This window comes from Mycteria americana, chromosome 1 (assembly GCF_035582795.1).
Source record: "Mycteria americana isolate JAX WOST 10 ecotype Jacksonville Zoo and Gardens chromosome 1, USCA_MyAme_1.0, whole genome shotgun sequence".
In the NCBI taxonomy this organism is placed as follows: Eukaryota; Metazoa; Chordata; class Aves; order Ciconiiformes; family Ciconiidae; genus Mycteria; species Mycteria americana.
This window is the reverse complement of record NC_134365.1, coordinates 202085020-202102260: the sequence shown is the minus strand read 5'-3', so window position 1 is coordinate 202102260 and position 17241 is coordinate 202085020. Positions and strand designations below refer to the sequence as shown.

The 17241-nt window shown below is 40.8% G+C and overlaps 1 protein-coding gene and 1 long non-coding RNA gene across 4 annotated transcripts in view; one reads left to right on the top strand and one right to left on the bottom strand.

The window, feature by feature from the left end:
- MICU2 (mitochondrial calcium uptake 2) overlaps positions 1–640 on the bottom strand; it is a 154657-nt gene extending 154017 nt beyond the window's left edge. For both annotated transcript variants that reach the window (XM_075490912.1, XM_075490913.1), the window contains exon 1: positions 295–640. In XM_075490912.1, the coding sequence (XP_075347027.1) occupies positions 295–591 (297 nt within the window). In that variant the 5' untranslated portion in view covers positions 592–640. The remainder of the gene's footprint in view (positions 1–294) is intronic.
- Positions 630–16356, top strand: LOC142404297 (uncharacterized). 2 transcript variants are annotated; one of them, XR_012773809.1, is made up of 5 exons: positions 630–764; positions 2718–2835; positions 2924–3135; positions 8886–9157; positions 15979–16356. It is a non-coding gene; the product is annotated as an uncharacterized LOC142404297 (long non-coding RNA). The 2 variants fall into 2 exon arrangements; XR_012773808.1 differs by lacking the exon at positions 15979–16356 and having other exon boundaries at positions 8886–10152.
- Positions 16357–17241: the final 885 nt, after the last annotated feature.

Here is a 17241-nt window from a genome sequence, read left to right as displayed (position 1 = left end):
CAGTGCTGATGCCGGCTGCTGCCAAAGGGGCTGGGGACGCGCATTACCTGCTGGCCCACCTGAGCGATGAGGGCTCCCACAGCCGGGTCCTACCTCACGGTGTTGAGGTAGACGAGGTCTGATCATCACAGACCCCGGCCCACCCGCAGGCCGCTCCTCTGCGCCCGTCAACAGCCGCCCCCGGGACCCGTGGACCCACGCCCGGCGCCAGGCCCCGGCCCTCCCCTGCGGGCCGCCCGGCCCTGCCCGCCGGCGGGAGGCGAGGCTGCCGGAGCGAGAATGCTGCCGCCTTACCTGAGCCAGGACCGTCGGGAACACACCCGGCCGCCCGCTGTAACACGCCGCCAGGGAGCCTCCCCCGACCAGGACGGCGGCGGCGGCGGCGACCCTCCAGCTGGGCGGGCGCCGCTGGCTCCGAGGGGGCCGCAGCCCGGCGAGCCGCCCCCTCAGTGGAGCGCGGGCGCCCGTCGCTAGCACCGCTCTCCACGCCGCCATCTTCCCGGAAGCCACCCTGGCGCCGCCGACATCGAACTGGCCCCTCCGCCGCCACCGCCACCGCCGCCGCCAGCCACGGGGCGCCGCAGGGCGCATGCGCAGCGCCAGGCCCGAGGCTGTGGGGCCGCTCGCTGCCTGCCCGGCGGGGCGGGACTAGCTCCGTCCCGTGGGGATCGTGCTGTCCCCTGCGAGAGCGCAGCGCGCTGGTCTCCCTCCGCAAGCGGGAGGAAAGCTACCCACAAATCGGAGGGGACGGTCCTGGCAGAGAGGTAACGCCAGCAGAGGTGCGCAGGGTCTCACAGCAGTGACCGGCGCCGCAGGGCCGCCTTCCGGTCTTGGAAACGCGCCCGGCTCCCGGCCCCGGGCCGGGCAGTGCCCTCAGGGGTGAGGGGAAGCGGCATGGTCCCCGCTTCAAGCGTTTTGCTGAAAAGAGCTCAAATGGAGGGGAGGGTCGGCGGGCAGAGGCCCTGCGCGGCCGGGCCGGGCCCCTGGGGGCTGTAGCTGTCCCGGCCCTCCCGCGGGAAGGGGAGAGGGCCTGGCCGAGGATCGGGCTCGCCTGGCGGGTTCCTGGTAGAGAAGGAAGGCGGTGGCAGGGGTCGGGCGTTTTGTTTGTGTCAGGGAAGGGACCACCGAAGGCCTTGCCTGTGCGGTAGGGAGTGAAAAGTGGCGACGCTTGTAACGGTCCTCTGGTCCCGAGGGTGCCCCTCGCTGCCTCACAGAGCTCAGCTTCACGTTATTCACTGATGTGACTCTTCTTCCAGAGCTTTAAGCCACTGCTGAGTACATGAAGAGCAATGGGTCATGAACTGGGTTTGAAATCCTGCGGGAAGCCCAGTGTACAAGGCGAGGCAGGTTTGGTGAGCTTGCACTAGCAGGGCTGACCTGATGCCATGTGCTGTGCAGCTGGGGTTTTCTAAGTGTTGGAGGCGTGTATGGATGCATTGCGTATGTTCCAGATGAGAAAGAACAAAAGCATGAATAAGTTTGGAACATCCTTTTCAAAGGAAAAGTAAAGTTTCTCATGAAATACAGATGGCAGAAGATACTGGTGTTGGCAGAGGTGACAATTGAAAAGCATTACAGATTGACTTGACCAGCAGTAATCACTTGTGTCAAAGACAACTATTCACTGTGAATGCTTCAAAATGCTTTTTTGTCCACTACCATAGTTTTAACAAAGCTCTCTAGGCCTTGGTTAGATTGAGTTAGTTGATCACACTCAAACATTAGTTGATCACGTTCAAACATTGGGCCATCTGAAAATTAATGATACAGTCACATGAAGTAAAGCAGAGAGGAAGCTAAATGTCATTTGCAGGTTGCCAGTGCCAGTATCCATGTTTTCAGAGTAGTTCACCTAGTGACTCCATGTGAATGTGGGAAAAGACTGGGGAGAGAACTGCTGCATGCAGTTTTTCATTATTTTGGTGTTTGGTTAAAGGCCTTCGGAAAGTACTCAGTCCATTTTAGCAAACTGTATCTTTCCCCTCTTTCTTATATGACAGCCAGTACTGTGTTGTCAACATTACAAATGCTGTGGTACAGGCTCTGAAACATGGAATATGCCTTTTTGTTCTCTATCCACTGACAAACAGTGATCATCCATCAGTGCCACTAAAGTAACTTTAGTTCACTCTCCTTCCCTGACCTGAATTCAGAGTCATGAATTCAGTTTCATAGATGGTAATTTCAGTCATCTAACTAATGGCATCTCAGAATTTATCCAGTCTTCCATTAGCATGTGTTGTTCACTGAGTGTCATTCTGTGAAGTGTTTGGGACATCTTCAGGAATGTGCCACCTGAGTCCTTAGCAGGATACAAACCCTTCAAAAACACCTTATCTGGGGAACACAAATGGCTGCTCATTGCAAAATCTCACCCAAGAGTGCAACATGCAGGGTGAATGGTTTCCATCTCCACAGACTAATGTACATTGCAAAATCTTTTTCCTATCCCCAGAGACCTAGAAAGTAACTCATACAGAAAGATCCTTTCTAATCCCCAGATACTATAAAACGTAGCAGCAAAATCCCTCTATCGTCACACACAAACACACACTGCAAAATCCCACTTCTGCTGTAGAGGTGTAAAACTGGCAGCAAATTCCCGTCCCCTATTTTTACTTCCCTCTAGACAGAGAGAATATTTTCCATCCCATTCTTACAGTTTGACACAGAATATTTGCACAAACACATTAAGAGTACTTCCCTTTCTGTATCAGCCAATAACAAGCACTTCATGAATGCTGGCAACATCCCAGAAACATTGTAAAGGATGGCTGAGAGATTTGAATTCTGAATGCCATATCCCTTGATGTTGAACACGTGACCACAACACAGGTAAGCAGGTTTAGTTCAGCACTCTGCCAGGCATTTTCAGTTTTTCTTTGAGTAAGAATGAATAAGTAGGTCATTTGTCTTTCCTCAGATGACATTCCTGACTGGAACAGATACAACTGCAATGTGAATGGAGAACTATTCTCATATGACTGCAAGCACGAAATGCTGATGGGGAAGTTAAGTGTCCTTAGCCACCCCTTCCCTTGTTGCAGTAAATTCACCCCATGTGTGCAGTGTCCAGGAATGCAAAGCTACTGCTGCGCTAACATGGCTCACACCTGTGTTGCAGTAACCAGGCTGGTATGTTTGTGGGTGCTGGAACATATGCCTAAGTAGCTAGAAAACCCTTGGCTATTAAGACACAGTCCTGTTTCACCTCGTGCAGTATCACTGCAGGAGTAGTTCATGACAGAAAGCAAAGATTGCTGTAGTGTATAGAAAGGACACTGACAGTCTGGTAAATATAACAGGAGTTTCATCAGAAAAATTGAGATACATGGTGACAAATGTGACAAACTACTATGCCCTGTGGCACTAAAATGTTAGTTCAGAGGCTCCCTTTCCCATCCTGCACATTTTGCTCTTCCTTGGCTCTTGTGTAAGCAGAAATCACTACATTTAGCAAGCTGACATACCTGTTATTTTAACATGTGCTTTCTACATGTTGACTTCAGACTTTGTTCTAGAGATGTTTGCATTGCTGAAAATTTGCAAAAGCAAATGAAAAGCCTAGTAAAATATTTTCTTAAATGTTTAAGAATGTAATTTTCCTGTAAGATCCAATGTTCCACTGAATTGTTACATCAATACTTAAATGCAGTCATTTCTTGTTAGGCGTAATGAACATAATATGAAGTCACATCAAAAGATGAAAACATACTACCATGAAATAAAACCCTTGTGACTCCTGTGATTCGTAGGAAACCATGTTTGGCAGAAACTCCATTTCTTCTAAGTTTTGTTACAAAGTAAAAAATTAAAAATACCAAGTAAACCTACAGCTCCACATGCTTGAAGGTCCTCTTTCATGTCTTAGTGTCTTTTAAGAGTGTTAGAGCAAGTTCCAACAGGGATTCACTCTGCTAGAACTCCAGTCCCCTCAAGAGCATTAGGCTTAGTGCCTGTTCCATTCAGTCTAAACCCTTTGTTACTATTTTAGATAGAGAAAGAGTTAAGAGATGGATTCAGTCATCCAGTCTGAAGGCCACCCATCATGCTCGTCTGTCTTTCGGGACTTCAGATGCTGTGTAAACTGGATTGGGGAAGGCGATGACCAGCCAGCTGTGAACTGAGGGAGGGGCTGGCAAGCCACCTTTTATATACATGACCCCATTTCATGAGATGTAGCATGGGGGTGGTCTGACTTATTTACCGTATGTACATTTGACAGTAAGCTCCAACCAAAAGCAAGATTTTAGTGGGCTAGGCACTGTGCTAACAATATTTCCGATACTTTCCTGGAGAAGCTGACAGACAAGCTAACTGAAAGACAGGAAATATCACTGCTTGGTTTTGTAGGTGAAGAACTGGACCATAGATTAAATTCTGCCCAACGTCAGACAGAAGACTGAAATGGAAGGTCTCAAAAAGCCAGGCCTTCTTTAGTCCCTTCAAAATTATATGGGTCCTCTTAAGAATATCACTTGTATTTTACTTTAACAGATGTGAGAGCAATCTGTCTGCCTATGATTACAAGGAAAACACTCTGAAGCAGATAAGGTTGTAAGCACAAGGAAGACACGTTTTGTTAAAAGTGATAAAATGAAATAATCCTAGTACACTTTGAAAACTACAGGGTGATTGGATAAAACTGGACAGTCGTTAAAGTTGGCCAGCTGATACCTTGATCTCTATCCAGAGTTTCAAAGGTCCTGTACCAAGGCTGTTTATGGTGAAGGTTGGGAGTTGACTTCAGGGATTTCCAAAGCTGCTTCGTATACTAGAGAGACTATTATTGATAGAATCATTGAATGGTTTGGATTGGGAGGGACCTTTACAGGTCATCTAGTCCAACCCCCCTGCAAGAGCAGGGACATCCAAATAGATCAGGTTGCTTAGAGCCCCCTCCGACCTGACCTTGAATGTTTCCATAATTTCTACCCATCCCTCCTCCACAAGAAAAAAAAAAACAACAAAGAGATGAGAGATCAGTTTCAAGGAAGCTGAAATACCTTCCTCTGATGAAGAAGCCTTAAGATGACAGTGTGCTGTTAGTTTACAGAAAGTCTAGTTATTTTATAGGCTTTGGAGTTGATGGAAATGGAACTAATTACCAGACCGTCAACATTCATCCACTAGTAAGACTGAAAATAAATGTGAACATTTTGTGGCTAGATAACATCGTTCAGCTCATAAATAAGAGTTCAGAGCAATCTTTGCATTTAGGACCTAGGCCATAAATATAGCTTATCTTCAAATATTTTCAACTTGCTAAAGTTACTTGAAAGCTTATCATGATAGAGTCCATTTAAAAGGAAAGAATTAAAATTTATCTAAGACGTCCCCAAATACCTCTTATAGCATTAATTTATATTGACCTTTCTAACACACTAACCATCTTCCCACACTGTTCCTATGCAGTTAGCTTTCAGCTAAACACCTTGCTGGCCTATGTAACAAGTTCCCTCAAACTTCAGAACCATTACTTTTTTAAGTCAAGTTGAAAAATCTGAGAGAAAAGTTGAAAGCAAAATTCTTATTTAAAAAAAATAAATTTGAGAATTGAAGATACTGGTAATGTAATTGGAAAGATTTAAAAATAGTTTCTAAGATGGCAGTGACCTTTTTCTGATAAATATTTGATTCATAAAAGAAATGGTATGCAGACTGTTGAAATACTGCTTTTATGTGAATAAAAAAAATGCAGGTCAAAACTGATACTCTCTTGTGAAGGAACATGCATTTTTTTAACTTGAAAAGTATATTCATTATGGCTCTCCAAGTTAGGCTGTAGGTCTCAGTTCTGTGAAGAGTTACAGATATTATGCCTAATTTTAAGCATTTTGAAAAGTTTTGTGGTCTGAAGCAAGACTACTCCTACTGCATAAAATTAACTGTATACATAAATCTTTGAAGACTGGGAACTTGCTTGCTATTAGATGAGAACAGTGGTACAACTGCTGTTTTATCATTTAATGATAAGATCCCGTGGTACTTTTGCAACAATAATAGAGGTCCCACGGTCCCCTGAAAACATTTTAAGTAATGGAATTACATTATGCACTTTAGTCGTTAATATTTTCCTCATAGTTCCAGCTGAATAAGTTATACTTTATTTTTCTTCCCTTCCAAACATTATTCTGTAGTATTACTAGCACTGATTAAAAAGATAAACCCATATCTAAGTGAAATCCTATCATTTTGACTTTTTACCTATATCTTCATATACATACATATATATACATTACTGTATGTATTTTGCCTATAATATATTAATTGTAGGATTTCCTGAAATCTTACTACTAGTGCTTCCCATGTAAATATAAAATTTTATTGTGGGGACCTTACTGTATTTCAGGGAGTGTTTCTTCTCTTTTCTTTCATTCTCTTAAATCAGTGTGAGCATCACCATCAATTTTAATTATACCAGTATTTCATCCTAAGTTTTATAGGAAGAGCTGGCAGCAATAACTATAGTTAAGGTTGCCTAACACTCTCCACTGTATAGATTCTGTACTTAAAAAGAGAGAGGGATAGAAATTGTATATAAGGGTACAATAAAACAAGTCAAGATTAGCAAAGTTAATTTTATCTGTGTTACTTGAAAAAACAGAAGGATTTATTAGAGACTCAGACTCTATATTTTTAAATGCAATGTGACTGATAAAATTTTAAATAATGATTGTTATGTAGTTCAAAAAATACAATAAAGATGGCAAAGACATTACTTCACAGTATTACTAAAGAAACAAATATAGAATTATCAGTATTTTAACCTGTAAAATATTTTTTAAATATATGTTTTTCTGGAAATGTTGAAGTAGAAGCAGCATTGTATACCTTCTTTCTTGTTTCTTTTCCCAGACCACTGTCTAAAGCTACTATTAATAACACTTTGTAGTACTACTGTGATTATTAATGAAAGTTATCTTAAATTATAACATCTTTAATACTGCTGAAGATGGTGAAGTGTATATAATTATTTCTTTGAAAAAGAAAGGAATTATAAAACTCTAAATTACTGTTTTCTGTAATGTATTCCATTATTTTAAGTAGTGTTTACTTCTTTTGCTCAGAATACCATTTATGATCTTTGATTGCACCTATTTTTGTATAAGCAGGGGAAGGCATGATTATTTTCCAAATATGCGTGTTTAGTAACTAAAATTAGTATAGGGTCTGATCTAAGCTAATAGCATGAGTGTGTGGTAGACACATACCTTCACTGTAAAATGTTCTGCGATCCTTTCATTAAAAAGTTGAAAGTCCTAATACAAAGTTCATTGTGGTCAGCAGAGTCTTTCTGTTTCCATTGATGTCTGCATTTGGATCTTACAGACTTGAAAAATAGCTATACTATTTGTGTAAATATTGTGGGTAGTCTTGGTATATTTGCTAGTGAGAGTTCCTTAGTCTGTAGCTACATCAAAAGGGACTGTTGGAGCCACTCACAAAGGCATAGTAATAATGGCACTAATAAAAATCTCTGAAGAAACTGTGGACAAAGCTGCTCTTCAGGGAACGGTCCCCACTTGGCATCATTCAGGCAGGAGCTGTTGGCTGAGTACACCCAGAGAGGATTTCCAGTCCATTACAGGACCCTCCTCTAGAAAACAGAAGGGTCTTGAGGGACTTGGTACTCTGCATTATCCGAATTGCATGTGTCCAAGGAGGCATAAGCTATACCAAGAGCAGAAAGTCAAGATACAGAGACCGGCTCATGTTCACAAAGCTTAGGGGGTCTCCTGTTCACATGGCATTCATGGCATTTATGGGTCTTCATGTTCACACAGCTTAGGTATGGCCCCTCTGTATCTGGTCTGTAGTGGAGAGATTTAGTTGCAGCAGCCCAGAGCACAGCCAGGACACCGGCATGGTGCTGGTTCCGGTCCCTGAGCTCAGTCCCTCTCTCTCTTTTATGTAGTACAAAAGATGCACCCATACAGTATTGGTCAGGATCCACAGCAAATCAGCTGTAACTTTATTTCTGAGGAAAGGGGACTGGTGAGACTAAACCATGGGTAACATAGGTTTGTGCAGAATGGCAGGGGTATGTAAGACATGGCTAGGATTTGTCTGGCAAAAAATAAATGTCTACATAGAGCTGTCTGCACCTGAATTAACTGCCTTATGCTCTTGTTATAGTCAATGGGGAGAAGTATGCATCTCTGCGTCATGATTCATCTCATCCTAAGATGGATGTTTAAAGTAGCTCAGATGAATCTCAACCAAAGAAATACCGATTTCACTCTTCCTGGCTGTAGGGGGAACTGAGATGATTTTAGTTCAGTGGTAAACATCTATACTGTAAGCTGCTTTCATTTACTGCTTACTGTTGCTGCAGATATTCTTGGAAAGGAACTTTTGCAGATCTGGATATCAAACTTGTTGGGCATGTACGCTGTTTGGGTTGGCAACAAAGGAGATAGTCAGACGCGGTTTGATTATGGGGTGCCACCCTGATGACAGGTGGAAGCACAGATGTGTTACTTCAAGGTGCAGCTGAGAGAAGAATGTCTTATTGCTGTTGCACGTGAGAAGTTATGATACCCTACCTAAGTACTAACTTGTTATTAGACTTACGAGCATCCATATTTGGGAACACTGGAATTTACATCTCTTTTGTGTCTTGCCTTGTATGAAAAATATGCATATCCTCTGTCAGTTTAGACATCACTCCTATCATCTGCTACAGAGAAAGCTCAGAGAGACCTCACAAAGGCAGATGGTCCAGTGTTGCAGAGGCTACCTGGCTACTTGCCTGTGGTGGTTGAAGGCGCTTAGGAGTGCTAGGCTTACCATGCTAGGCTGCCCTTAAGCTTAGCTGGGTGGGGCTCTATGAGTAGGGAGAGGGTGACTGATGAAAGCAAGCTGTTTATTGTTCTCCACAGCAGCAAGAGAGACTGCCATTTTGACTCACAGGACTGGAGGTCAGCCTGGAGCCTCCCACTCCATAAGCCCTGAGAAGCTCCAAGGAAGCTGTGGCAGCAGTGGAGGACTGAGGACCAGCAGAGCCTGTAAGCAACCTGCTGGAAACCAGGGACCGTCCATGGTGTGGTCTTACCCTAAATGTACCCGTGACAGCTGTCTGTTACACCTGATAACATCCCGGCACCCAAAAGAGCCCACTACTCTTACCAGACCTGGATGGACAAAGTGGAAGGCAAGTTTGAGGGATAAGTATTGCATTTTTATATTGAATAAATTGTAGGTTAGCAGTTGTTGTTACAGACTAAGTAGGATCGAAATGACTTAATGCCCATGCAATCTGTGTCTGTTTTCTTCTCCTCTTTTTAGTCTGCTCTGCTCCTTAATCTCTTTTTATATAATCTCTATTTTATTATAAGTCATTTTGTGTGTATTCAGCAACTAGGTTTACTTGCTGATCACCAGAAACTCAACTGCCACTGGTGGTTGGGGAGGTACCAGACTCCCTGCAGGGAGAGCAACAGGGGACTAGGCTACTCTGAAGGGTTAGAGTACCTCATCAAGAAATAGGTATTACAGCATCTGTGAAGGGTCACTAGAGGTTGATTGCCTTCTTTTGGTACCATAAAGCGCAGTAGTCTGAAATGACTTGTCTAAGATCTTAAAGCAAGGTAGTGACACAGCTGGAAATAATCTCTGAAGGCAAAAGCTATCTGTAACATTTTCTGCAAATACTGCATTATTTGGATGGTTTCCAGTTGAGTATTGCAAATTTAAAAAAAAAATAAAATTTCTGTATTACTGAACTTTTCGGGTCCACATTTGATTTTAAATCCAAGGATGTCTGTGTCTGTCTTATGCTACTATTAATCTACTGTCTTACATCCACCTTACACGTAATTTTTAAATTTTTCTAGCTATAACGCCACTGATTCTAATTTGTTGTAACTTTCATTCTGAAGAGACAGGACAGACTATGGTCCAATAAAAGCAAGTAACAAGAAGATGTAAGAAAGCAATGGCTAAAGCATGCTGGGAACCTCTACCATTAACTTCATGCCTTATTTAGTGCACCTTATTCTAGTTCCTTGGTATCTAAATGACACAAGTTAAAAGTCCCTTATATCCCCTAAGACTCTGAGACAATCTCTAAGACTTTAATCTACTTGAAGTCACCGGCAAAACTATTCTGGACTTCAGTCCAGAACTCATCTTTTGTACTTCTATGTACACTTGATAGCCTAAAACTTAACCCGCCTTATTCATCATCTTTGTTTTTCCCCTAGCCTTAGAAATAGCTTAGCCAGAACAAATAGTGAATGTCCTGCAGAAGTGGTTTAGGTTCCATAAAGTTATTCTCTCCTTTCTGCAAAAACAGTGTCATCCTGTCATGATCTGAATCATGTTTTGACCTCAAACTAGCAAAACCCCAGATCATTATGTAGTAGCATTAAAAAAATTACTAGGTTGCAATTGCCTCTTAAGGATTATGTTAAATATTTGAATTAGTTAGGATTTCCTTTGGTAACTTACTTTTTTCAAAGCTGTAAACTTGTTCATTAGCCAGCATACCATATATCTGGCTAATTTGGATGTCCACATGTAATAAATATTACGGATATCATGCAGACAAGCCAAAGTTTCTAACACTTCTCAAACGTCAGCTAGTCTTCGAAACTCAGAAGAAAGGTTACTGCTGTCTGGATATTTAACAGAATAATTTTTAAGAAAGAGAAGACACTTGGGTAAGATAGATACATTCACATTTCCTGCACCTACCTCCTAAAGTAATTCAGGAACAAGCCCAAGTAAGCACTGAATCGTTTCCAGGTATTTCAGTATCTTTGAAAACTCATGGAGGACAGAGGAGACAGTAGACTGAAAAAGGGAAACATAACAGCTTTTAGAAAAAGAGATAGAAGAGAACCCAAGGTAGCCAGGTAGCCTAACTAACTTCCACCCCTGGATTCTGGAACAAATTGCTAAATAAGCAGTTTCTAAAGGCCTAGAACATGATAAGGTGATAAAAACTTGCTGACATGCCTCTGTCAAGAATATATCATGTCAAACCAAACTAATTTTCTTCTTCAGTATATTGCCTAGTAGATATAGATGAAGCAGGAAAAATAAATTACTTAGATTTTAGTAAGGTTTCTGACTCTGTTCCCTGTTATTTTTTATAAGTAACTAAGGAAATACGGCCTAGATGAAATCTCTAGAAGGTAAGGATGGATGAGGGCAACTGATCAAAAAATACTGCATTGGAAAAGTGGTTATTGGTGGCTTACAGTCAATTTGAGATGGCATTTCATGTAGGCTTTAGGAATTCGGGGACAGTTCTCTTCAATGTGATGGGATGAGTGACTAGACTATATGCTTATAAACTTCAAAATTTATGTTAAGCTGGGAGAAGTTGGAAATACACTGGAAAAAGGGATCAGAATGGTAAAATGATCCTCCCAAGTTGCAGATATGGCTTAAAATCAACAAGTGCAATAAATACAGGTTCTTAGGCTGATGGAGGAATTAATTGCACAAAAGCAAAACCAACAAAAAAACCCAGATGGGACAGGAAGACTGCAAAGAAGAAAGCATAGATCTGAAGAAACTTACAAACTAAATGAGATCCATAAATGTGATCTTGTGACCTCAAGCCAGTTCTCATGTATGATACATACTGTCATACATGATGAATATGAAAGATACTCATCGTACTTGAATACTCCACTACAAATGATAGAACAGCTCAGGTTGGAAGCGACCTTGAAAGATCATCTGGTCCAACCTTTCATAGGAAAGGAAGCCTAGATGAGATGCTTTCCAGAGGCCTGAACTGGTTTACTGTATGCAGTCTGGGATGCTAAACTTTAAAAAATATAAATAAATAGAAGTGAGTTCAGCGAAGTGCAACAGTGTAAGACAAGAGGAAAAACTGCAAGTTAGTTTAGTCTAGACAGTGGAAAATAGAGGAGGGAAGTGCTGACATTTCCCAGTATGGAAAAGACTTTTCTAAGAAGAATAGTGATCAGTTGTTCTTCAGTGGCCATTTAGGGAAAAGCAAGGAGAATCAGCTTAATTTCGAGGTTGGAAAAATCCTTTCCATTATGAATATAGGGAAGCAGTGGAACAAGCTATGTAGAAGGGCTGCAGAATACCCTTCATGGGAATTTTTTTTCTGGACAAATTAGGTAGCTATCTCTTGGGACTGTTCTTTACATACTTCATTCTGCCTCAGTGCTGTAGTTTGAGAAAGTGATCTCTTGAGATTCCCTCCAGCCCTAAATTTCTGTGATTCTATGAAATCTGTATGTAGATGTGCAAATGATACAAAATGGATCTTTAAAGATTTCTTCCCCTATGCAAATGGAATGGGAAAATTCTGGATGATAGAGTCTAGCCCTTAGTTTAATTTCTTATATTAAATCTTGAAGTATGAAGATTTTTTTTTTTTTTGGTTGCTAGATACAGTTGATTTTTTTTTTATCTCAAGCTTTCTATCTAATTGGCATAAATAAAAAGTTGCTCCCCTAGGTGTGCTGTAAGTAATTCCAGGACATCCGTAAACAGAAGTGATGCAGCTTGGTTCAGGTGATTGAGTTCTGGGCCAAAGGACAAGAATGCTGTTATTTGTACTTTACATTTCCACTGGTTTCTCTGAGTCCTTTAATGTGTCATTAAAGTCATCTGCCCTGCCTTCTCCTATGAATCCTGGAGGTATAATATTAATACTGTACAATACACAACCCTATTGTCACATAGGTAATAATATTATGCGTTAGGCTTATGAATATGAAGTAAGGGTTTACTGTCAACCACATCTTTCATTTGAGCAAATCAGAAAAATGGTAAGATGTTTACTCACAAAAGGTATCTTGCCTAGTTTCTCCATACTTGATATTACCTTGGCAGTTATGAAAGTAGAAATTACTGCTATTGTTTTACACAAAAACAGAGATTCTGCAAGAGAAAATTTAATGTAATTTGGAACACTTTGCAGTCTTCAGAATCAGCCACATTTTCCCTGCCAGCCAAATTATTTTAAGTTGTAAGTAGTTTTGCAAAGCTATTAGGACTATTTTCTCAGTTGACCCAAATTTTTTTTTGCAAGACATATTATCTGTGATGAATCACAACATCTTTTATTAAAATAGTTATAAGAGCATTAAAGCTGTCAGGTATAATTTGCAGCTTTTTCTCCTTTAGATTCAGCACTCTTTCTGAAAAGAAACTAATTTAATAACTAGGGAATCTAAGTTACAGTCAAATTTATTATATTTACCAGACTTGAATTTCAGATGAGATACCATTAAAATGTACTTGAAGAGGAAAGAGCAGAACTGCCAGCGGGCATTGAATTAGCAGCCTGAAAAATGTCTAATAATGTTGTGATCAAGAGTGTTATGATGATGAGAGAAAGAGGAAGAGGAATTCTGTTTCTCGGTATCTTTCACATGTTGTGCAAGCTGAAATGAAGGCTAGAACCTCAGCCCAAAGCTTCAGTTGAGGAGAAAGAGTGTCCTCTTTTTAGATTTTTCTGTGACTTATAGTATGCCTTTATAACCTAGCACTGCAATTCTGCCTACAAATCTCTAAATTACTGCTAGAGAAGTAGATGCTCTTGTTTATGTGTATATATGAGCACTTGCCACTGTCTATTGCGTACCGGATGTCATCCTGTGACTTCTGCATCCACAGAATTTCTGCTGAATTCTGTGTGAGGTTGTGCTTGGAAGGCTTCCGGATCAAAGTTTTCATGTCAGAAAGAGCTCAATGAAACACCTGCTCAAAAACAAACAAAAAAACCCAACAAAAAGCAGTCTTTTCCTTTTCCTGTTACTTACATTAGTCTCCTCTGAGTCTCAGTCTCCCAATCCCCTTAACGAAGTCTGTGACATAGATCATATTTTATTTACAGATATGTGTTAATGTGGCCTGTTATTTTGTTAGTTGCACATTAGTTGCATTTCTACTGTGGAGATTTTTAATTCCAAAAGGTGCTGCAAGCTTTTGTGTACACAATTTAAGCTTAAGCAGAATCTTTGTTTTTCCCAAGGTCTTCTACTGACTGTCATGTATTTAAAATCTGAAGTTGTGGTTCTCTTTGATTTATTGTCTGTTAAAGAATGTTGGCTGTACTAAAACTAGCAAAGGGGTTAAAGAAGAATAAAAAAGCAGTATTCCAGAGAACCAGGATACCATAAAGTATTTCTTTCCTGAATGTACGTTGCCACCTAGCAAACACTGAGAATAATGGTCACACAAATAGAAAAAACCAAAAGGCCTAGGAAATTTTGCTTGACTTTGAAAAGCTTAATTGAAGAAAGAGCAAGCTTAACTGAAGAAAGAGCTTGAGGTTTGAGCATTCCTACTGAGCTCTTTGCAGAAGGGGGATTGTCTCTGTATGGATGTGGCACATCATCAGCAGGACAGAATAAGTCAACTGTTCACCTGGCTCTGCTGTATCTCTAACCCTCCATAGCTCAGAATGTTCATGTCACGAAGGGGAGGAGGAGCAGGATGCCGTAACTCCTTCTGGCATTTCAGAAGATGTGTATACTACAATGCAGAGCCCTTGATGCTGAAGGTAGTTTTGACAAAGAGAACTTCTAGTAGAAGGATAGGAACAAGATGAAATGTAATACCCAGTGCAAGGTCACTGGGTATTATTATTAAGGGCAAAATACTAGAATTTCTGCTCTAAAAATGCTCAGTGATTAAGAGCTTGAGGACTCCATACATGAATGAGCATTTCTTGCTCCAGTCATCAAACAGCCACACCAAAGGATGACTAAGATGAAAGGCAAGGCTGTGGTGGAATGCAGAGCTGATGAGATAGCTCCACACTGAGAGCAGAACTGGAGATGAAATCAAAGATGACTGAATTGCATTGATTGCACCTTCTTGAAAGGTAAAGAAGCAGGGAAGGGTAAGAACCTCTCAATAATTATAAGAAATCAGAGGGAGAAAACAAAATCCAGAAGACAAGATGTGAAAACAGCTCACATGACATTGCAATCTTACAGCTTATGCTGTCAGCAAAAAGAGATTGGATGGATTTCTGCAGACTCAACAGTAATTGCCATGCGGCAGCAGATAGTACTATTGAAATGCTGGAACTGATGGGAACCAACTAGGCTGTAGTGACTGGGAACAGATGTCCTCAGAAGAGCATGAGACAGCATTCTGCAATGTGAGAGAAATCCTTGCCTGTCAGTCTAAACTGATGGTTTTGTGGACCGGGACATGTATCTCATTAGATAGGAATTTTAGCTTTTCCCTTCTTTTGTGTCAATATATACCCAGTCTGGTCCTTAGTGAAGCTGGAACAGTCTTTTTCATAAATGCAGCCTAATGGATATTAATTTTCAGCAGTTACATATGTTCTAAATATCAGCATTAAGACTAGCAGGGGTGCCTGCATTTGTGAATATATTCAAGGAGTGCAATGTCAGGAATAGCTCCTCTCCAGCTCAGTGTGAATTCATGTTTTGTCATGATGTAGGCATAACTGACCTTGAGTTGAGCTGTTTATATTCCCCTTTGGAGTAAGGCTGGAAATTGGTTAAGCTCATGCAGTTCTATAGCATCGAGCACTTGCAACTGGAGCCACTTGTGTGAAGCTTCCTTCCAGGAGGTTTGAGGTTGCTGCCTAATATTTGCCCAGTGGACAGAAGCCGGATTTGAATTTGCAGCCTGCCAAAGGTGGCTGAAGTCCTGAGGGTCGAAGCACCCACATTCAGCCCCAGTCAGGAAGAGTCCCTGAACACGCAATAGCTGCGAGCTTTATGCCCATGCTGCCCATTTAAAGTGAGGGGGGAGGAGGCAGACTGCTCTGTGTTTAACAGGGAAAGGAGTAAAGACTGTGATTTCTGTGCTTAAATGCTGTTCAAAAGATGCAAAAAAATTACATCATTTTACAACCTTCTACTCAGAAGTAGTTTATCTAAGGACTGCTCTTAAAAGGAATTGCTAGTAAGGTCAGACTGCAAAGCCAGTTACAGGCAGAATTTAGTATTAAACTAATGTTCTTTGTCTTGTGATGTATATTGCATACAGGCATGCTGCTGTCTTGTTGCCTGCACCAGCTTTTCTTCTCAGTTTGCTTAAGAAGAATCATGTGAATAAAGAGGTACCATGAATAAAAAAGTACCATGCTTATCAGCCTTCTTGCAGCTCACGTCTGTTCCCCATAACCTGGCAGGACTACCCCTATGACTACCCAAATACTCTAAAGCAAAGATCATAGCTGTATATCCTAAGAAATACGAAACCTTTAGTGATTTCTGTATATCCTATGAAATAGGAAACCTTTAGCGATTTAGACTTGGTTGACATAATTTTCAGAAGGGCTAAGGAGGTATGAAGTGATGTAAAGCAAGTATTTTAAATTTTCACATGTGAAAAAAATGCCACAGATTAATGAAAATGTAATCTCACTACAGAAAGATGAGGCCAGGAATTTAAAACAGCGGGAGCTTAAAATCAGGCACTGAAATCCTTATCCTTACTTAGGACATAAGTAAATAGTTAAAGACATTGAAGAGATCTTAATGGGCCTAATTTTCTGTATGTACTTTCTGAAGTTCACTTACTGAGCACTCATATGAGGCATCTGCAGAGTTTTTGAATGTAATTGCCCAAAAAGAGACACCAAAGAGCGGTTCTGAGAATCTTAGCCTTTCAGTCTTAATTTAGGCTCTGTTTTTTGAATATTTGCCCTTGGCCTTATAAAACACATAATTTCAAATCATTTCAGTAATGGCAGTTATTTAATTCTCTTTTCCTGAAGACAGACTCCACTTGTAAAGCATACTTATAAATGACCGACTCTTTTCAAGCATTTTACCAGTATGCTGTTATTTTTCAAGTGTGGCATTTGTGTGTCTTAGAGATTTATTTTTACCTTTCAGAAATGCTAAGAAATAAGCTTCATTCTCACTGTTAAGTTAATAGACAACTCTAATGCCTCAACTTTTTAATAGCTTTGGAATGCAATAAATTTGAAATATTTGATAGACTCTGCTTTATATAGACTTTGCTTACACCCAAGGGAAATTGCAAATATAATAATAGCTACATGATTTGCTCTTGTTGTCTGAATACTGTACAAAGATGTTTAAAATGACTAGACAAAAAATTATGAAAGCAGCATATGACTCAAATTATAAATAAAATATGGGGACTACTGGACCAAAATGTGCATGCGGGAAAAACTTAATGACAGTCAAATCTACAGAGAGGATTATTCAAGAATATTTACTAAAGACTCAGTCCTCACACTTTTACAGTTGAGAGTCAAGTATTTTGAGCAGTTGGACT